This window comes from Cinclus cinclus, chromosome 12 (genome assembly GCF_963662255.1).
Source record: "Cinclus cinclus chromosome 12, bCinCin1.1, whole genome shotgun sequence".
NCBI classification, from domain to species: Eukaryota; Metazoa; Chordata; class Aves; order Passeriformes; family Cinclidae; genus Cinclus; species Cinclus cinclus.
In genome coordinates, this window is record NC_085057.1 from 16825773 (window position 1) to 16848304 (window position 22532).

At 44.3% G+C, this 22532-nt stretch overlaps 1 protein-coding gene across 2 annotated transcripts in view; it reads right to left on the bottom strand.

Annotated features, from left to right (window-relative positions):
* Positions 1-22532, bottom strand: part of RBM6 (RNA binding motif protein 6) — a 58276-nt gene that overhangs the window by 24378 nt on the left and 11366 nt on the right. For both annotated transcript variants that reach the window (XM_062500637.1, XM_062500636.1), the window contains exon 6: positions 11192-11265. In XM_062500637.1, coding sequence (XP_062356621.1) covers positions 11192-11265 — 74 coding nt within the window. The remainder of the gene's footprint in view (positions 1-11191; positions 11266-22532) is intronic.

Below are 22532 nucleotides of genomic sequence, written 5' to 3' on the forward strand. Positions count from 1 at the left end.
CAAGCTATTTAATTAAGCATTTTAAGACCCCCCCACACACAAACAACACATGATCTTCCACTGGAGCATGCACCTATGGGATTACACACCAATTCCAACACCTGCATGGTGAACAGAACTCAGGGTGCTCTGTGCAGCAGCAAATGTTTGGTAAGAACACACCAGCTGTAATGGGGAAGGGTGTGCTCCAGAGGCTCCTCCAGACACACCTCCCAACTTCATTCTTAGCAGCCTTCCCTGGCATTGCCTTCTCTGCAGCCAGTGCTCAGGCAAATTCCCTGCAGGACAGTCTCTCTGCTGAAATGAAAAGACTCAAAAACCCTGCAAAGAGGAAGTACCTCTGAAGAAAAGAGGGTTTTACCCTTAGAGACATCATTTCTCAATATTCCTAAACTCCCAGTTAATGACAAAAGTGGGAGTCTGATACTGCCTCCCAAAGGATAAGAGCCCTGCCATTTGCCACCAGCAGTGCAACACTTACCTGTGTCATCCCAATGATGATGATTCCCAGCACATCACTGTGACCTCGAGGTGGCCTGTCCAAAAGCTGTATCCAGCTCCTTAATGGTCACACCTGGACAGAACCTCAAGGCAGCTGGCCCACCTTCAGGCTGCCACCTGTACAGATTTCTGTGTCTGAGCAGATGCTGCCTCTTGAGAGCTCTTCTTGGAAGAGCTGTTGATTTTTTAAAACAGCTGCTTTAACCTTTTGGGTCAGTATTTGCCAAGAAACCTGACACAGCATGAAAACAGTTCTCCAAGCCCTTTGGAGGGAAATGGTTTCTCCCTGCCAGCCTGGCTTGGGTGCAACATAACACTAGTGGGTGTCACAGCTCACTGTGGGATCCAGCATCTCTTCATTTTTCAGGGCACTGAGGTTTAAGAGGTTAATTCAGGGAACTGCACTGTACAAAGTCCAGAGGTAAATTCAGATCATTCCTTCCTGGTCAGTTCCCAGAACTGCTGAAGACAGGAATTTAGTGCCTTATCAGTGTGCAGAAGTAGTGACTCTCTAGGCTCCAAGGCTCTGGTGACTGACCTCAGCTCTTTGGGGCAGTAGAGCCAGAGAAGTGAGTGTGCAGAACAGCAGTCCCTCTGATAACCCTGCCACCAAGGAAGGAAAAGAACACAGTTCCCTGCTGTGTCAGAAGTGCCTCAGCATGGCTGAACTCCTAAGGGTTGGGAAAGGGAAACAGCACACACAGACATCTCTTTAAACAGTCAGATAAACTGCACAGTAGTGGGTGGCTCAGATATACTGTCACTTGAACCCCCTGTGAGACTTTTAATACCTGTGGATTTAATACCTAGTGGCTCAGGATAGGGACTGGCCCGAGGGCAGCCAAGCACATGGTACTGCCTGCAGCTCCCTGTATGCTGCTCATCTCTCTGCAGCAAGCACTGGAGCACCTGAGAGGTGATGCTTTCAGCTGCTCCTCTTTGAACCACATAGATCAACCATTTGCCTGTCATTAGGAAGTGTCTGTGAAACTGTCTGGAATTCACTTCTTACGTTCAGTGATGTGCTCAGTACACACTGGAAGGAAGAAAAAGAGATGAGCTGAGTTAATGGAATAGCCAGAGAAGGCAGCAGTGGCAGTGGACACATCAGTTCCACATGAACCAGGCACAGAACAACAGCTCATCAGGCCAAAAAAATCCAAACCACCTCAGCACTCCTCTCCAGTGATATCACAGGTTGGGAAGAATCAATCAGACTTTCAAAAACTTAGGGCTATAAACAGTAAAATACCTTAGTCATCATATCATTAATGTACAGCTTTGCACCGTGAGAAAGCTTCTTAGTGAGACTTCTCAACCTGGTATTAAGTGTATGAAAATACATCTTGGGATTTTTAAGACTTAAAATTACTTTCTCTGTTAACTCTGCTCCTGAGATCCTCGATGGAAAAGTACATCAAATGTCTGCTTGGGCTTTAAATGCCATCCTGGCTCAAATCTGGTTCATGAAGCCCATTTAAATATATTGCTAATTTCCTGGTTAGACATGAACTGTACATCACAAAAAAACTAAGATTTCCCCTGTTGTCTATGAAAACAGGAGAAAATTACTTTCATTCTCTTGTCCTAAAGACAGTTTCAGAGTTTTAAATACTTAAACCTTATGTTTACAGCTTTATAGCTTTGACCCTCATTAAAAATGGAATTCCTTGCATGACAGGCTTGATTTTAGACCCCTGTCCTTCAGAAGCTGTTTGTTCATCCCATGGAAGGAATAACTAACTGAACTTACAGGTGGCCTGAAGCTATAGAGTCGCAGGAGGACACTTGGATGCAACATCTGGTAGCTGTCAACACATACACACAGTGCAACAGCACCACAAAATAAACCTTCAAACAGAATGCTCCTTTACATCTGATAGTTTTTGTTCTGCAGAAGCCAGGAAGAACTTCCCACCTCCATCCTGTGCCTCCTTGTACGAAAGAGCTCCAAGATTTTCCCACACAACCCTCTTCTGAGAGCAATTGTAGCCAGGATTCACTAAGCTGGGCACACAGTGCTACTGAGGACCTGTCAGTGGCTGTCCCATTCACAGGCTCTCTGATATGATGGAAGAAGAAATTCTCTCCCTTATGTGAGAGGACTGGGGAAGTTGGTGTCTTTCCTCAGCAGTGCAGAGGGATTTTGCCTGCCAGCACTCTCAGTGCTCTTCCACCTCATGTGTTTCCTGGTCCTGCACAGATGCAGAATGACAGCAAAACTCCTGATCTTGTAGCACACAGTGTTTCTTATGCTCTCTGTAGGCATTAAAGCTTTAATAAGAGTCTAGAAGGTGCCCTGTGGCTTGCAGGAGAATGGGGTGGAAAATAAGTCCGTGTCCTCCTGTGTTAAATACCTGTTTCCTTGTTGTCTGTGATTGATGGATAATGACACAATAGCCCACTTAGGCGTGCCGCCCCCATTTTCCACTGTAATAATTTCATTTCTAGACAAGAACATTAACAACCCAGTTACAGTCAAATGGAAACAGAAATTCACAAATAAAAGTTGATGACTGACAGAGCTTTGATCTTGCATCTTCAAACTTGAATCTGAATTTAATATTTTACTCGCATGATTCTCATGACCCAAGCAGAAAACAGCAAAATGCAATGTACTCCTTTTGAATGAACACAAATTCCAGGTAGCCAGAATTCTGTTACTTAAATTGAAAAGGTCCAATACAAACTCAGTTGGGAAGAAAACAGACTAAAATCCACATCTGAGGGGAATTCCAGATCTCTCTCACTATCAAAACCATATATACACACAGAAGATACGTAATTTCTACAGAAGGATAGGCATTTCTTTGAAGAGAAGGAAACGGTGGTTCTGCCTTCTTCTTTAAACCTCAGGGAGCGTGCAGTTTGACATTTTTTACTACATCTAGGGTCAATATTTTACCTTCCTGTTTCAGCAGTCCAACACCAACAGTGCATCAAGTAATGGAAATGCAATCGTTGCTAAGACAGCACAAAAGCATGAACGAACAGTTCTGAGGCTGAAGCTCACAACGACTCATCAAGTGAAAACTGCAACATTTTGGTATGCTCCCACTTATCAAAACAGTCCAGATGGAGTCCTAGCGTTATAATCTGACTCATATGCTTGTAAAACAGATCTGGTGTTCCCCTCGACATTGCTGGAATTGGGCTGAGGACTCATTGGACTCAGCCCAACAATTTATGTCACCTCATTCTCAGTGACGCGTCCTGTGCAAACCATTATGGCAAAACTGTGATAGAAAATGGTGTCACTCTGGAAATGAAAGTTGTGGTGCATTGACTGAGATGCCTTGATTCATGACTGAACCTGTCCAGACATTTCCCTCTCACTGCCTGCTCATCTCCCTTAAGACACTTCACTCACATCATCAGCACCGTCCACTTCTAAGAGTACAGAGGGAATTTCTGAGAGTACAGCTGCAGTTTGGTTAGTCACCAGCTTACTTAAAGGATGACTTCAAAAGCATCAAAGCAAATTAGTGCCATGAGTCCTACTACTTTCATAAAAGAGCTTGATCAAGGGATTTTACATCCTAATCCAAAATCCCCTTCTGACCATATACACAATCTATCAACTGCAGTACCACACAATCTGTCCTACACCTGATTTACCATATTCCTTTGAAGCACTATGAGGCTACGAGGTACATACCTTCCAAATGGTTACACAGGGATATATTTAGTTTCTACAGCTCTTCACAGAAAATCAAGTAATGATGAATGCAAACAATACAAAACATACAGTCTGTGAGAAAGATCACAGCAGTAAACCACTGCTCTTTGTTTTAAGGTGAAACTGCACCTATGCATAGTATATATAGCATAATCTATGACTAAGATTTCCCCACTGGCACACAATTATTCCATTAACACATTAGGAGGAGAGACCTGACAGTTATAGAGACAGGGTGCCATCTGTATCCTGCCCATGCATCCAAAGATTACTTAAAATCTTTCCTAGCTCAAGGCAAGATCTCACCTAGAAATGAATTCAAAAGATGAGTGTTCCAGATGCCTCACCGCTCAGGAAAATGTTCTGCGTACTGAAAATGACCAAACCAAAGCTATTTTTTGGGGAATGCTCTGCCAATGAGTTCTCTACAACACAACTTTACCCCTACGGAAGGGGCAGAAGCATTATGCATGGTACACACTCCACTTTTTCCCCAAGTACCCCCATTTTTATACCATCAGTGCTGGGTGTGCCCAAAGGTCCGGCTGTCCCATGGTGGTTCCTCACTTTGAGCCACCAGTGCAAGGAATATCCAACCTTTTCCTGCCCAGCAGCTGTGAGTGATGCAGCACAAGTACTGAAATATCAGATCACACAGCCAATCAACCAGAGAGGACTGGACACCTGTCTTGTCAATCACTCACAGACCAAGTTATTTAAACAAATTTCAGGAAATCACAATTATTTTCTCCAGTTCCTGGCACTGTAAACGGAACATCTAATCCAACAAATAACAACTTGATTAACAAGGCATTTATAAGCTATAGGGAAATAATGGTTATTTCAGAGTTACATCATCACACAGATTTGTTAATGTCAATGGGCAAAAAATTACAACAAACCCATCACCAGAACAGAAATGCAGGGGCCAGGAGGGAGAGCGGTTTCATTTTAGAGAAGGGTAGGGGGTGATGCTTTATGTGAAACAACTTATTTATACAGCAATCCAAGCCAACCTCAGCACACAGAATAGATAATTCTGTAATATACAGCAATATTTGAGTCCTAAGATAACCCTGCTGGGCCACACATCCTCAGCAGCAATCAGAGACACTGAAGAAGTTCCACTTAAGCATGTGCTGCATACTCCAGCCAGCTCACCTAGAAACTGTCCTCTGGGACAATCCCACTGAGCAGCAGCAAACACATACAGATCCCACCACATGGGTAAGGTGAGGATGAAGGAAAAAGAAGGACAGGATTTTGGAATATGAGCAGGGAGGTGGAGGGATATGGCAAGCTGGGAATCACACAAGGAGAGCAAGAAGATGCAGCTTCACAACTCTTCTAGTGAAAAATGAACTTATTTTAAAACACATTGTAGAATGGTTTGCTTCTTGAGGCAAGGCAGGACAGAGCTGCCAAGAAGGAGGTTGCAGGTTTTTTATCTGGGTAGGGCTGGAGAAAACACATTGATGGGAAGCTACTATTGGATAAAAGTAAGATTGTGTGAAGTCTCTGACAGAAGATCTCTTACAACCTTCTGTGCCAAAGGAAGAGGGACTAAGAGGATTCACACAGCTTGGAGAGCTGAGATGACAGAAGACGTTGAGAAGACAGAAGAGAAAAAGGTCCGGAGAAATATTTTCGGTACTTTTTGACAGTTACATTTTACAACAAAAGCCACCCTTCTCTTCACATGGAAGGTCATTGCAGCACACAGAGATTAAACCAGTCCTTCCAAACAGGCAATGCATTTATCACAGCTTCCTTGCAGGATACACACATGTGCACCCACACACCCAGCCCTGTCACAGGTCACTGCAGGGAGATCCAGCTGCTTATTCACAGGCAAGTGTCTGCCCAGCTCCAGGAGCTTCCCACTGCAGGATTCCATACAGATCTCAAAAGCTTACAACTCCCAGTTAAATGCTGGTATGATGCAGTGATAAGTGAAACACAAGGGGAAATGAAAAACGATTGACTCAACATGTCAAGCCCCCGTGATGTAAGAGCAGGGTGAACTCGTGACAAGGTCACACACTTGAATCAGATACAAAAAAACCCAAATCAGCTTTGCTGCCTGGACATCCACTCATCCACTAGCCTGTGGAGAGAACTTTCCATAGGTCAGGCAGCTCATAAAAATTCTTCCACAATGTGCATGTTTCCCAAACCAATAGGATGTTTACAGAAGAAACTGCCTAAGTATACAAGCCTTTCCCTCACTCAAAGTGGAAGACTCCAGAAGCAGATTCTAGAAATCCACACAGTCAAAAGCAGGATGGGCTTCACCGAGGAGAGGGAGAGCAGGGGAAAAGGAGGTGTGCTAATGATAAAACCTGAGCAAAATCCACACACCTAATATGCAACAAAAAAAGCAGACGATAATGCCAGCTGCGGATCCAAGGAGAACAGATCAAAGGCAAGGCCATCTCCAGCATCCTTAGCCTAACACACAAATGGATTTCAGTGTATTTGTGGACATGCCACCACTACCCTCAGCTGCAGGTAAAAGCTAAAGAGATGGAGTAACATTGTTAAGTCAATAAATGATGGATACCAGACAGCCCGTGAAAATGCATTTGAGGCAGGTGTCATCTTCCATTACAGGGGGAATCTGGCAGACTCTAGAAAAAAAATTTCTAGACTCCACAATTAGGCATGTTCTACCAAAAGGAAGGCAATTAGTTTTGATGCTTGGATACACATTTTCTCTTACAAATTGCAACACACTCCCTGTACCACAGGCTTCAATAAATACTCCAAGGCTACAGGTCACAGGAGAAGTTCCATTCTCAGGATAAGCACATGCTCCTTCTTTATTTAATTGGGAAGCTGCACAGAGTTGTGGCTTGTTACTGCAAATGTTTTCAGGACAGAAAGTCCTAAGCTTTGCCTGCTTGTCACAGCATCTTGTGGATTTTAACACCAACAGCTACAGTGAAAAGCCTGTGAAATCTGATCTGCACCAGAAGTTCTGTTCACACAGAATACAAGAAAGGCCCTGCAGTGAATGGATACAGGGAAATAGGCTCAGAGCAGGAGAAACACACAGTTGATGTTTATAGTTGCTCAAGTGATCACCCACAAAATCCAGTAAGAATCCCTCTTACCCTCTTCAGTAAAAAACAAGCAGGGAGTGGAGACATTGGTGTGCTCAGCAAGCTGAACCAGGACAGCGCTGCAGGGAAGCTGCTCTGACAAGTGCCAGCCTCAGTGCAGGAAGGCACCAGAGCAAGTCTCAAACAATCACTCCAGCACATGCCTGGAGACCTGCACAATAATGTACACTGTATGCATTTAAAAAGTTCATGCTATAGCTCTCCACTTGCCCTCTTTCTTAAGAAATAGGAGGAAAATATTACAAAATTGTTAGTTACTACCAATACAATCTAGGAAATATTCATGCAGCCAGTGTTGCTAAGTTTGAGGCCTGAGCGGAGACAATACTACAGTCAGTTGAGACCAGCCATTTGTTCCTGAGCTCAAAAATCCCCTCTTGCTTCCATATGTGTAACAACCAGCTTCATCTCAGTGAAAACAGTAAAACATGCAAGCAGCAGAGACAGGCTCCTTCCATTTCTCCATCTCCTGCCTTTATGATACACAACAGTACACAAAGGGTACTTAATTTCCCACCTGATTTTCTCACACTAAGTAACATGCTCATTATGTCTGTTCTTTTCTACACATTAAGGAGGAATGCAAGAAGATCCAATGCCTATGGACAAGAGTAGCCATGGGATGTATTTCCAAAGCTACTTCCAAGAAGCCAACCTGGTGCCCTCAGACAGGAACACTACCACACCAGGGGCTACGTCAAAGAAACACCAAATGCCACACCACATCCTTTCAAAAATAAGGGAAGGAAAAATATTTAGGAGACTTCATAGACAGAAACCCCATTCTCCATTCAAAACAACTTTCTCCCCAAGAGAAAAGTAGCTCATGGCAGACAAAAAAAGAGGTGTCACACAACTCAAGTGACAGCCACTGTGAAACAAAAGGCCACCAGGAGCATCACCAACCATGAGGCCGCTACAAGGGCTGGATCTAGGCTCTGCACAACAAATCAACAGCTCATCTGCCCTGCTGGGGCAGAGCCCCCACAAAGCCAAGGGGAGAGCCAGCACCTGGCACCTCACTCATGAAGCCCTGCTCCCACACTGGGAATAACAGCAACCCTGTTCATGCATGTTAGGTGGCACCTTGGCACTGGAGTAAGTTGCCAATGCAACAATCAACAAGTCAAAGCAATTAATAAGGAGCCTGTTGTCATTACTTTAGCTGTGACAGTGAATACACATGGAATGAAACTCTCCTGCAAAATTAGGGCAACACAGAATACGGGTGTTTCCTTATTACAATGTACGTAACAGAAAAGCCCCCTCAAATCTCAGCAGTCACATATACATGCTAAGATTTACTGAATGGAAGGAGTTGAACCTGGTAAACCTGTAGTTTGCAAGTCTGGCAATGATCTTAAGTGGGCGCTGGTACGTGCGGAGTAAAACAAAAAATATCAGAGTGATACAATATAGGGATGTAGCAAATTGTTCTTCAGGCAGGGGCAGTTAAACAGGCATGAAACAGCGTCAAAATGCTGGTTTTGCACAAGCTACTTATTCCCAGCCTGCAGATGCCTGAGAAAGAAGCAGGTTGACTAGTGAGAGACCAGCACGTCACTTGCTATTTATGCTCTCACAAGTGACTGAATATGACAGGGACAGTTGATAACCTTCTGAAAATAACTGAACTATCAAAGAATCTGTGTCTTAGCTAACACAGATTTATGGTTTTTCAGCTTGCAAAAATGCAGACTCTCAGTCTAAGGAGATGATCTTGCAACTCTACCCTGGAAGTCACTGAAATGGAATATCTAGTCTCTAGGGACAATTCCTAACTCCCTTTCTGAAGATCTCTATCTGCCTCAGTGAGAATTTTAAAGTCACCTATTTCCTTTGCAGTATGTCAGGTACAAATATTTTTAATTTTTCTTTGGTAATAAGAACGGCTCCTTTTCATGTTCAATCAAAACATTAGACAGATTAGACAAGTTAACCTATGTGGGGCAATCCAGAAGTTACAGCTCTCCTGACCAAATGCATGTAGCTTAGGTCATCTCAGACCCCACATTTCTGCCTTCTCTAATTACTGACTATTGTAGGTCTACTATAACATGATGAGGATTGCCATATGGAGGCTTGGGAGATGATCCCTTCCAAGCACGCCATCTTCCAGCTTTCCTCTGCACACACACAGAGCCAGGTATAACAGGAAGAAAACTGGAAGATTTTCACACCTTGCCTGTTTTTAGCACATCCCAGGTGTGTATGGCTGGCATCTCAACTCCTGTCACTAGTAGGGAATGGAAGCACAGGAAAACATTTTCCAGCCTAAATCACTGCTGTAACTGATGCTGGGGAGGTCAACGTAAGCAGCAGTGGAACACCAGTCACAGCTTCTTCCCATGCATGTGTGTGCAGGGATTTACTGGGCACTTGCAGGCACTCAATTCAGTTTAAGGATTGGTGCCTACAGGCTCTCTGCTGTAGCAATGGACCAAATCTGATCAAGTTAAAACACCTGCCCAATTCTATATACTCCAAATGGGAGAAAGGGCAGAGCAGGCATCAAAAATCAGAAAAAGAGGGATTCCCAAATTCCCTGACACTTGGGAATTGCTCTTGCATAGGAAGACATTATTTCATGAGAGCAGAATGGAGGAGAGAATATGGAGAGGCACTCAGTTAAAAGCAGTGTCATCTATCATTATAGATACTCTAGTGACAACAAAATAAATTGGGACTTGTAGAAACACTGAAGGGGAAATAAAATTTGTCACTGATGGTAAAAGTAATAATTAATTCTGGAGCCTTCTCTCTCTGCTCCTCACCACCACCTCAGTGGGAATGTGCCAGGCTCCTTCCCAGCAACAGAATTATTTCTGTAAAACATTTTTGTAAGTTGCAACACCTCTGTAACTGGAAATAGAGGCAAATGTGAGTGCTTAGTGGGACCTTTGAAACCCCAGCTGTGAAGACTCATTAAATGTAAGTACATTTTTGCAGATGCACAGCTCTGAATCTGACTCATAACTCACCTCCCATGATGGCAAGACCCGGGATTCAGGTAAAAAGGCTTAAGATAATTGATATGGATTATTACTCAGGCAAATTAGGAAGAAGAAAGCAGCAGAGGAGACTTAAGGGATATGGTGAAGGAATGGGGATCAGAAGTTGGCTCTATTGAGGGATCCATCATTTGCAGATCCAAGGCACAAGGAGGGCAATATGAGATGGGAATCTATGTTTTCTCTAACAGATTTTATGCATCTTGCTCTTGTATGGGGACAACAGCTCTAGCTTCAAATACCAGATCAGAGTAAAGGACCCTCTTGAATAGTTACTGGAAATTTCATTTTCTCCATTAAAAGGGCTGGAAATGTTCAGGTTTACCAGGCTCAACTGCACGTAAGGGTAGCCCTTATGTCTGCAGCTCCGGGTTGCCAAAGGACAGGATGGATATGAGGGAGATGCACAATTAAGCATCTCTCCCACACATAAGGCATATGGCAAAGTGGAGCACTCAAATCACAGCTGACTCAGAGCTGCACATGAGGGTATGCACCTACAGTCACACGTGCATGTGTGTGCACCAACAGCCGGGGGAAGCATTTACTGCCAGCACAGCTCTTCCCAACTGCATTTCAGTGAGGACAAAAACAGCAGGGCCAAAACCTGCAGTAGGAGTCTGTCAGCCACCAGCCTCTGACTGCAGCCAGTGTGTTGACACACACCAGGGAGGAGGACAGACCACTTGTTATCCAGCAGCTCTTTCCCGCTGGCATTCCCAAGCCTGATACAAGAATCTGGTAACAACAACATTTAAACTGTGGTGTTGTGTATTATACAAGAATAGATCTTCCTTCACAAAAATCTTACTGGCTTTCCACCACCCCACCAAAAAAAAAATCTTCTAGCATCATTGACCGAATTGTAAAGCAACCTGGTTGGCTTCCATGCATCCGATGGCCTCTTCCAAGAGTGAAAACTCCACGCAGACATAGCCATAGTCGTAACCTGGGGACAGCATTTAAATACAGACGGGAGTCATGTTAGTGCCTTGTCATAAAGAAAGCCACATTAAATAATCCATTTCCCTTTCCCTCCAATGACAAGCCCCCTAACCACCACCCTCTACCTCAGAATGAAAAAGAAAGAAACCAGGGACTAGCTGGATGATGATTAACTGTGCAGTTTACCATGAATGTTAATAGTAGTGTTCCCACTTTCCCTTACACAACCCAGTGACAGTCACACCCTTCCTTAGGGCAAGAAATAACTGCTTTGCTGTTGTTTCTAAGTCATAGTGACTTTCCATTGCCAGTTTCACGTTTTGTGCTGCCTTGGAGGCAGCACTCTCCAAACTAAGTGCTGATAATTTCCCAGTATTTTGCTGCAGATGTATTTTACATGAATAGCCAGCATTTTCATTGGGCAATATTTAGAAAGAACAAACATAATTCCTTTGCCTTTGCTATTTTTCTTTCAACACCTGCTTACTTTTTGAAGTCCAATCCCTTGCATTATGAAAAAGTCCAGCTGAGCAAGAATGAAAACTCCAACTTTCTCATTTTGGTATAGATACCACTGCACACATAACAAGAGGGTGTGGGACCTTTAAGTTTAGATTCAAGAAACTATAGAGCCTTTACCCTTCTCACTCCTTGGAAAGCTGTCATCTCTGTCACTGTAGAAGGGACCCACTGATTTAACTATACTCCAGTTACCCAAATATTATTAAATATTATGACCCAAAGTAAAGTTCAGTGAGAACACTACAGAATCTAAGACCAACTCAAGATCCATCCCTGATGTTGAAACTACCTCCAAGAACTGGAGCACTGAGGAACAACCTAAAGTCACAACCTCATCCTTCACATGTCAAAGCCACCACAATCTAAAACAGTACTTTCCCCATGGTCATGGGCAGAGATGATCCTACATGGACATAAGCAGTGAGAGAGCTTGGCTCCCTCCTCCTGCTGCTCTTTTGGCTGGTTTGGAGTGAGACAAAGGTTGGTCTGTATGTGATTTGTGCCATTTTAGGCACCTAACTCTCCTGGTGAAGAGTTCGTCTTCCCACCTACTAAAGATGCACATCTCAACTCTGGGATTCTCAACCCAGGTATGTATCTGGTTCCTACTGCTTCAGGCCCTCACTTTCCATGCATCTTCATCTCAGGCAAGGCATTCCAGCATCCTGGAAAACAGCTCTATCTCCCTCAAGCCTATGCCTAAGAACATTTGCTGCACACTCTAGTTTTTCCTTCTCTCACACTCTACCATCGTTGTACTTTACCATATCAAAGACAGGACCACACAAAACGATTTTATCATCGAACCCTACTGATTTTTTTATCTTTTTTTTTTCATTCTGGGGGCTCTCTGCATGTTGTTCTAACAACACAATCCTGACTTTGCACCTTTGCCTCTAATAAAATACTCCAATTTGAATCCAGCACCTTTTCCACCTCCGAGGAATTCATTCCCCTTTCCCATATTATTTTAGCCAATATAATTACACTAAATGGAAATGTATCAATCTGTGCGCTGTTCAGCTCAGCGGAAGATGCAGTCCAGCAGCACATCTGTGGTGGAAGGCAGCTAAAGCCACTTGACACTCTTACATCAAGTGGGCACCTGGAACTAGAGGTGTGGTTTCAGCTGGCAGGATTGACAGAACCAAACTGATCCAGCTGTTCCCATAGCATCCATTCTGCTCTGCAGTACAGCCATACCAGATCACATTTTGAAAATGAAGTACTCCTCTCTGCAGAAGGCAGCTGCTCTCCAGAAGCAGTGCTGCCCCTTGCTGGGAGACTGCTCTGCATTCTGGGCAGACACCTATGCTACTCCCTGCAGTGTGCAGCCTCACATGGTACATTTTAAAGTTTTACTCAAATCCAGAATTCTGGAGCCACTTCTTTCCCTTCTGTTTAGAAAAGGGCTGCATGAATGATATTTGTCAGCCCATAAGGCCCCCGATTCCCCTTCAGAGAGGATTTTTGAAAGCTGCTGTAATCAGCAAGACAAGATCAGAGCACTCTCTTTCTTCCATGTGTAGGAGACCTCATGAGGGACACAAAGCAAGATTGCAGAAATTTTTATTCTCTTTGCTCTGCAATAAGAGGACATTTACATCCCAGTCCTCATGAAGGGAATGAGTAGTTTAGACATGGATTTAATCCAGCATGACACAACGAAGAGTACAAGGCTGAATGTTATAGAGAGATACAAAAACTCAGACGCTTGGAGGAATGTGTGCCAGAGGATCATTCCAAGCATTACATGGAGACAGTTAAGGGGAAGCCCAGCACATTTCTCCTTCTGCACTTTCCCCAACTCTGCTCTCCCCCACCGAATTCATAAACATAGCAGCAATAACATGTACAAAACCAATAACCGTGGGTCTCATATCCTGCCAAAATGCAGCTCCAGGCCAGTCGTTCATCTCTTGTGGTCGGCTCGCAGAGGGACGCAGTGTTCTGGAATACACTACAAGCTGTCCTTGCACAGACAGCACCAAAGTAGTGATGCAAGAAGAGAGCAGCCTGGAGCCACTTGCTGAAAACCACTGCTGAAGATGTGTGGGGGCTTGACACTTTTCCCCTCCCCCAGATCCAGAGCTTTGCATGGATCTGACAAGCACACTCAGGATGTGAGAACTATGAAGTAACATCAGCCTTGGGCAGCACGCCACCCCTGCTCTGCCCCCCTGCCCCCAGCTCCTCCAGAGCATCCTTCCAGTTTAGACCACGGCAGGGAGGCAGCTGAAATGGAAGCCTGTGGAACAATGGCACCACACCTTCAAAACGCAACAGCTGCTGATTTTTCCACCATCTGCAACAACCACATCACCCAGAGAACAAAATATGAAACATAACCAAGTGGCTCAAGACTGGTTCTTAAAGGGGAGCAACTACAGAGGCTCCTGCCACCAAACCACTGTCAGGCCTCTCCCCTGCCTCCTCCATAGGCCTGGTCAAGCTCTGTGTAGCAGCTGCTGAGCTTGGATATTTTTGTTTCTGAAGCCTTCACACAGATTGCCTGTCAGAATGCCAACCACTTAGGCTGCTGTTATCAGAAGCAGGGCATGGGATTTTGATGGAAGAATAGGAACAGGCACCTAATTGCAGGAACTGGCTCCATAGGCATCCCAAGGTAAGCAGTCCTCCATTGTGAGTGAGAGCTCTTGGGCACCCTCTGGTATTCTTCAGGTCATAGCAGTGAAACCAAAGCAATCAAACCAGGAAAGCAAAACCACTGGTGAAGAACGGTGTGGGGTTTTTTACTCAAAGAGGCCTAACTTCACATGCAAGATTTCATGTGAAGATACAGATTCTGGTTTCTTCACCTATTGATTAGTACAATACTACAGTTCCAGGCTCCACAAGAAATTAGGATATAGTAATGATTTGTAGAAGTATATATGATCAACATAAACTCTGTCAAAAAGGAAAGAAATCCTTGTGTGGCATTTCCCCCACACAACCTCTGAGCATGCTGCAGCACAGCTGCGCTGTCCAAATTATCTTTCCAACAGAAACACTTGAACTTGCCCAGATTTTGGCCCTAGCATAACCATAAAACATGCATGTCCTCATCTGCCCCCATGTTTTAGGTCAACAGTGTAAAAGGACTCTTGTACCCTATTTAGCTACTTCCTTTCAGCTGTGCAAGTCTACAGTACCACAGGCTGTGTATGACAGATGAAATCAGAATGCAAGGAGAGCATGCACTAAGATTGCAGAGGACTTCTGCTTTCCCTTAAGTGCTTCTATGTATACACAATCCTTTACGGATGCTCCCAAAGCATGCTCGGCTGTCTTCTGCACTGAAAATGGCACAAACGCTTAATACTTAGGAGTAAGGACACATTTAGAGTTCCAGGAAGCAGTTCTGCAGGCATTGGAATAAAGAACATTCTGCCTCTGAAACAGACGTGTTTTAGCAAAGTGAATTTTGACAGCAAATGGAGGGTTCCTGCTAGCATGCAATAGTTTGGCAAAAAATCCTGAAAGCCTGCCTTAAAATTACTGTTCTTTGGCTTCAGATATAGAGACCAAAACCTTGAGATTTAAAATAAGTCTTGTCTCTATACAGAACCAGGTTCTACTGAACAACTGACACATAGTAATGTGTTGCTTCACCATAGTTTGTTATATCAAAGATCTAAATAAAGGAAAACCATAATGTTGTTCTCATAGGGGCTGTAAGCAGTGTGAAGACAAAAAAAAAAAAATCTCTGGAGTTTTAGAAGACCAAACTAAAAGATCCTGTAGTGACAGCAGTCCTGTCTGTGCCAAAGCAAATATAGTTTTGGAAAGAAGGCAGGATGGCAAAGTGACAAAAGCAACCAATCCAAGGGGTGATCCAGCTTCTTGATGCTAGAAATGAGTGTGCGGTCAGTTGTGTTCCTGCACAACCCCAACAAGCTTAAGGCATTAGGTCACCTCACATCCATGGGGAACCATAACCTGCCTTTGCAAAAACAACTCTGATAAAACCCTGGCTGCTCTGGTGCAACACAAAGATTCTTCTCCTCCGAGACTAGAAGAAGAACATCTCCCATCAAAGTAACTTCATGTAACAGCTCACCAAAGGACCCTACACTAACCTGGGCAACTGGTTAGTGTAGTGTACCTAGTTAACTATCTGCCAGTCTGGTGGAGGCCCCTGCATCTGCCAGGTGGGGCTAAGCAGCCTCAGAGCAGATGGATGCAGTGCAGTCTCTGCAGGCAGACAGTTTCCCCACCATCCCAACAACACTTGTGTATTTTCCCCTAGGATAAGACAGAACTACAACAGAAGAAAAGCATTTGCAGATCTGGGGACTTCTAGGACTCAGAGAGATGGCACATTAAAGCAGAGCCATGCCCAGCAGCTGAAGCAGGAGCTTCTTGCTGCTTGCTCTCTCTCCAGAGACAGCTTGGCAGAGCAGGGTGCAGCTGAGGAAACACTCCACAGAGTGCCACCCATGCCAGAGAAGAAAGTTCTACTGCTCCAAGGGCAGCTACAGCATAAAGTATGGAGTGACTATGAAGGGCTTCTACATTCCTGAGGGAATCTGCAGTCTCACGCACTGACCTTTGGGGAGCTCAGGTAATGGAGACTGGGATTGTGCACCCTGTTCTCAGAGAATCTGCCATTCTGTGGCTGAAAGGAAGAGCTGTCTCATGAGCAGGAGATGCTGGCAATGTGCCCATGACATCACACACAAGATTCACCTGTTTCCTCCAAGGACAGATGCTGATGTAGGTCATCCATACCAGAGTGAATAATACTGGAGAACACAGGGCTTTCTCTGGATCACTGGGCTACCATTAGGAGGAATCACAAAGTCAGTGCTTCCAAGAAAACAGGAGCTCCTGGACACGCTCAGGAATGGCTGTACCTGTGCTTACTCAGCAAGCACTGTCTTTACAGTGAGGATGGGCACCAGAGTAGTGCCTTCTGTGGCAGGCAGAGGAAATAAATCTCTCCAACCAGTCTGAAAATCTGGAGGGCACCTGTTGGAACCCTTGAATCTGAGGGTTTTGAGCTTTCTGTGCTGACAAGCACTGACCCCCAGGAGAATACTACTTTTGACCTAAGGCCATAGAGAAGGCTTCCAAAATTGAATAACAGAACTGGGCTCACTAGTGTGTAGTTTGAATAGAAGTATGTAATGTCACATGGTGGAAAACTTAAGAATTTAGGGTTTTAGACTACAGTAATACATAGAAAGCAAAATGGAGGTTTTAGGGTGGAGGTTTCTTTCTTCTTTACATTCTTCTTCATGGTCTAGGTGGTGTTTTGTGTGATTGGATGGAGGAGTTCGCATTGCGGGTCATGGGTAATTAGATATTAAGTTAAAAGTAAAAATAATTTAGGTAGCTTTTCTTAACTGGACAATTGGCCCTTAAAAAGCCTTGTAAAAAGAGAGATACATTGCCATTTTTAGCTTTTTAGCTAGAAGTGCTGTAGAACTCACTTGTACATAGATAAGAGTTAATAAACATCTAAGTCCAAACAAGAAATACTGTCTCTCAAGCTTTTAATCCCATCTCTGGCAAAAAAAAAAATAAAATAAAATGCAACAGGCACCTCCACAGCACGACAGGGACAGTGCCAATCTATCTATGCTACCATAGAAGCCAAAATCATGAGTTCTCTCAATACCAGCTGGTGGATTCTGAGCATCCATAAATTTGTCAGATCTCTTTACTGCACAAGTAAATTGGTCTTCAGAGCTACTAAAGCTGAAGAGTTGTACTAGAATAAACAGGACAACCTGGAACAAGCCATATCCCCAATCCCCTTCAAAGGCTGAGCATTTACAAGCCACACCTGCTGCTGGGAAAAGGCCTGTCACTTCCTGCTGTCCCTCTGTGTAAAGAAGCACACTAAGAAGTACGCTCTTACTCATTCATGACAGAACAACACTGAAACCACAGGAAATGAAACAGAGCTGTATTCTGAAAGCTAGAGCACTACAGTCCATCATTCTCCTCCCTCCATCCTGGAGAACAGGACACAGAAAGGACCTGCCTGAGACACCCTCAAAGGCAGACACTAGCAGCTCCATAAACTACAGGAACTACTACAGTCAGTGTGTCAAATGCTTGCCAATCCTTCTTGGCCCAAGGAGGATAGTTCACCCACCAGCACAAAGGAGAGGAGTGAAAAAAAAACCCAATGCTAAGATTGTACACATTGTAGACAAAGAATTGCATTATGTTTGTACAGAAACCTGGAATCTGAGGAAGGCTAAGGCTTTCACTAAACTTCATGAGAGAGGACTGTGAGCTGCATACCTGGGAAGGTGCTCCATCCAGGAACTTGGCTTTAAAGTGCTGCTAATATGAACCTGGTCTCCAGGATATACAACTTGTCATCTTAGCACAAAGTAATCAAGATAATGTCAGCACACTATGTAAAGCCTTGAAGTTTTGCTCCAGAGATGCAAAAGGAATAAGCATCTTCGTAAAAATGGATTCTGCACGTCAAAAAGTCTGTGAGTATGTTTTATGGATGTTTGTGTTTGTTTTCAGAATAGGCCTTATAACCCCAAACCAAGGTTGATCACTATCATAAACACTGATTTAGACCAGATTTGTACTTCCTATTTCCTAAGCCACCACATCACAGATGAGGAAAGAGGAGCAAAAACACCTTTTACTTCTAAGAGACAATGCACTAGTGCCCCGAAACCAAGCAAGGCAAGCCAAAAGCCTACTGCCCACACAGCTGGGAAAACTGGCAAGGACTGCTATTGATGACCATGGCTTAATTCCAGCTAAGTACATTTTTTGGTTCTTGGCAGGCTATTCTGGTTACAAGCTAGAATCAATTGGTTCAGATACATCAGTACTGAAGATATTTCTGCAAGTCCTGACAAGTGAGCCCTGCTGTCTGCAGAACTCTGCTGATGACTAGGGGATCTGACCACACCTCAAGGGGAAACTCCTGGTGTGCTGCAGCATCTCCTGAGCTCAGGGATGGTCACCTCAGCTCTCAGCAAGTGCCTGAGGTCTGCATGCCTGAGTCAGGCTGATGCAGCAGAGCGGGCCACACACCTTCACTGTGCAAAGCACTAAGCACAGCAACAGGAGATTATTCATCCTGTGGTGCATCAGCACCAGCCTTGATGGTGAGCCAAGCTGTCCTCTGTATAATTAGCACATCAGGCCAGATGCCCCTCTGCACCACAGCATGTGCCAGAGACATCCCACAGCAACCCACAGCTTCTGCTTTGTACCAAACCCAAGAATCTAAGTCCTTGTGGGACCTAGTCCTCATCTAACTCCACAGGGTTGGTGCCAAGCCAACCTCTGTATGAGGAAGCCACTGGCTCACCACAAATCCACCCTCCAGAGGGGTTCCCCCAGGGCCACTGCATCCCTCCAGAAGGAAAGGAAAAGGTTTCCATTTGGCACAATTCCAGAAACACACCCTCCCCCTGCAGAGGGGCAGCTTACCTCTCCAGTCCTACCTAAGGCTGGGACTGCAGAACAATGGCACCTGTGGCAGAAGCATCTTCCCAGCATTTCTGGCCTCCAAGAGCAGCCCTACCCAAACACCACCCAGAGCAAGGAAGCTAAAATCCTGTTATATGTGGGCCTGACAAATGCACAGCCATGTTTGCCTCAAGGGAAAGGTGATCTCACTGCCTTGGAATGCACTCCAGCCATGGAAAATACAGAACTTATCCCTGAGGACAGATGCACCGATTAAAAAAAAAAAAAAAATCAGTACCAAGTTTTTCATCATGAGCTGGAAACTTCTGGACCCTTAGATTATGAGTTTCAGTAAAATATAACACTGAAAAATACAATTCTGAATTCTAGAGGCTTCCTGATATATTCCTGAAACCAATGATTCACTGTTGTGATATACAAGATAGACTGCATTTGGAGGGGGGGAAAAAAAGCAGCACCTTTTAAAGATTTATCTAAGGGGCTTATTAATATTTAACAGGGCACCAATGCAGCAGAGCTCAGAGAGAACAAGCAAGATAATCCAGTTTCTTGTAGGACTTGGCCAAGGGAATTTTACATTTAACACAGGGAGAGATAAGAGAAGCAGTTCCAAGTACCACATAAGGGGCTGGTCTGGAGAAATAGAACATGAATGCTAGGGCAAGAAGGTGGCTGAGCAAGCAATAAAACATATTATTTAGTGGCAATAATACTTGCTAAAACAAAAGCTTTTCAAAATGGAGCAGGCAGCTGCTATAAAGCAGCTCATGTTTTCAAGTGACACTACATTTCTTGGGTGTCCCTCCACCACAGGAAGAAGCCTGTCCTTCTGCATCAGCCACCTGTATCCATGTGGACACTGCTCTGGCCCCAAGCATTACTGCTGTTCAGGGAACTTCTACCTGCTCCAGGCATTCCTGTTCCATGGGCTCTTTGCTCCTCAGGGGTGCTGTATTGTGTTCCCATATACCCACCCAGGATTCAAAAAAGAGAGTATTTGAAAGGGTCAGAATAGGGTTAAAAAACCCAAATCTCCCAATTTCTGAAGTGCTGCACTAATTTAGAGAGTACATAAAGAGGCTGGGGTAGATCTCACTGCTCCTGCTGACTAGAATCCAGCTCTCCTCATCCCTCCAGGTCCACTTCAGAGCTGTTCTCCACTATGCTGCTCTCCACCCTAGTGAGAGAGTCCAATCTCCACCAGGCTCTCTCAGCCCAGCAAAAATTTCTCTCAGTTCCCCAGATGGGCTTATGGAGTGAACTAGAAAAGTCTTGTGGGCTGCCAGCCATTTCTCAGGCTTACTTTCCCTGAACAACTTTCACAGCTGCTGGTACCAACACTAACACAAATCCTGGTTGGAAAACACATGTTCCAAGCTCGTCCCACTGCAGGCTGCATCCAGAAGAACAATTTGAACAGAAGGCTCAGAGTGTGCCTTGTGCTTTCACTTACTACTTTGGCCACCACTGCAGTGTCTTTTAAGATAAGCAGCCCTTTAAGATAAGGCTGGCTCCATGTGCTTCCTTCTCCAGGGCACACGTGTGTGACTCAGCCAGAGTTCTGTGCATATCACACCCTCGAGATGAGATCTGAGGCTTATGTCTGACATTAGTCAGGGAAGCAGAAATAAAGCCTGATGAGAATCAGGCAGGAGGTAAGTTTAAAATACGATCAAAATCAAAACCAGGGCAAGGTGTGTTCATGTTAGAGTCCTCAAAGGTCATAAGGTATCAGCTTCAAGCTCCTGGCAGTCAGCACAGAGGCAGGAGCATGGCCAGTAACAGGAGGAGGAGAGACCCCATACCATGAGCAGCCAGTGCTGTCACACTGCACTAACACCTCCACAGACACCACAGTGTAAAGCCACATGAAAGCCCTGAGCCCAGCAAGCAGAGACAAGCACCTCCAGATGGGATAGGGGAGCTTACAACCCCTTCCCAGAGAGCTGCTGACAAATCATCACTGCAGTCATCTACAGGAGCAGTGGGACATCCATTCTCTGCCCCCACACAAGGCTCCAGGACATACTGCACACCAAAGCAGCTGATAGCCTTTGAGAAGGCTGCTCAGCCACCTCAAGGTTTGTTCTTTGCAAAGATTAATTGGACAGACACACTTGAGAACGCAAGCTGAAAAATTTAATATAGTTATTTCTGCCAAGGCTTACACATCACACTCTTCTCCCCAAAAATGGATTTGGCACTTTCAGTCTGAATGTACAGGCATCAACTGAAAAATCTAGCTGATGGAAATTACATGTCTTTTAGGGTAATACTATAAAGTCTGACTTTGACATTTTATCATTGTAAATATCTGCCTCTTTGATTTAAATAGAATTACTATGCCACTTCTTAAGGTCTCTCACTGCCTTGTTTAAAATCTAGCCATCATTTCAGTTTGTGGGCTTCAGAGAAGAATCAACAGCTTGAGTGCATACCAAAATCACACCAGGTATATTAAGAACAGAGTTCCATTCTCAGCACAGCCTTCAGTGAAAATAGACTTTCCTTCGCACATACAGAGCATGTAAAAAAACCAGGGCTTTATAAAGAAATTGAGCTACTTTTTCCAAGAAAAATCAACCATATATTCTCCCCCAAACCAGAAAGAGTCTTGTAAAAGATCATACAGTGGAATCATTACACTGAAGCTGCTGAGATAAGCTTTATGGTAAGTGTTATATTTTTGAGAAACTGATCCGAACCTCACTTATTTCAAGCTAATTGTGTGTTATTTGTTATGGCTGTTATTGTTCCCCCCACAGCTGCAGGCATTCTTCTCTCAAACACACTCAACATGCATACTCATGATTAATGTTATTTTTAACATTTCTGGACAGCACTCAAAAATATACAACCCACACAGACTGGCTTAGCACGTGCTCCTCTGAGCCAGGCTGCCATCGCCCCACCGAGCTGATACAGCAGTGCAGGTGTATCCCAGAGACATCAGTAATCCAAAAGGTTTGCTTTTAATTCTTATGGGTATTTACATACACACCCCATCAACAAAAGCATTGTTTAGCCCACACCTAGCCTCTAGTTTCAAAGAGGTTTAGCTTTTCAGCAGTTAAAATTAATTCAATTTTATACACTTCTCTAGGAGGAGCTAATGTGAAAAGCTGGATTAATTTTGCTAAAGCTTCTAGTTACACAATTTCTAAAAGAAGTCTTCACAATGCAAACAAGTATTCATTTATTGCCCTAGACATCTTGTGCAAGAAGGATCAGAGAGCTGTTTAAATGCACCCTCAGGACACAATGCAAAACAAAGACTTTGGAGCCTCCGTGTAACCTTGAACAAAGCTACACCACTTAAATGGC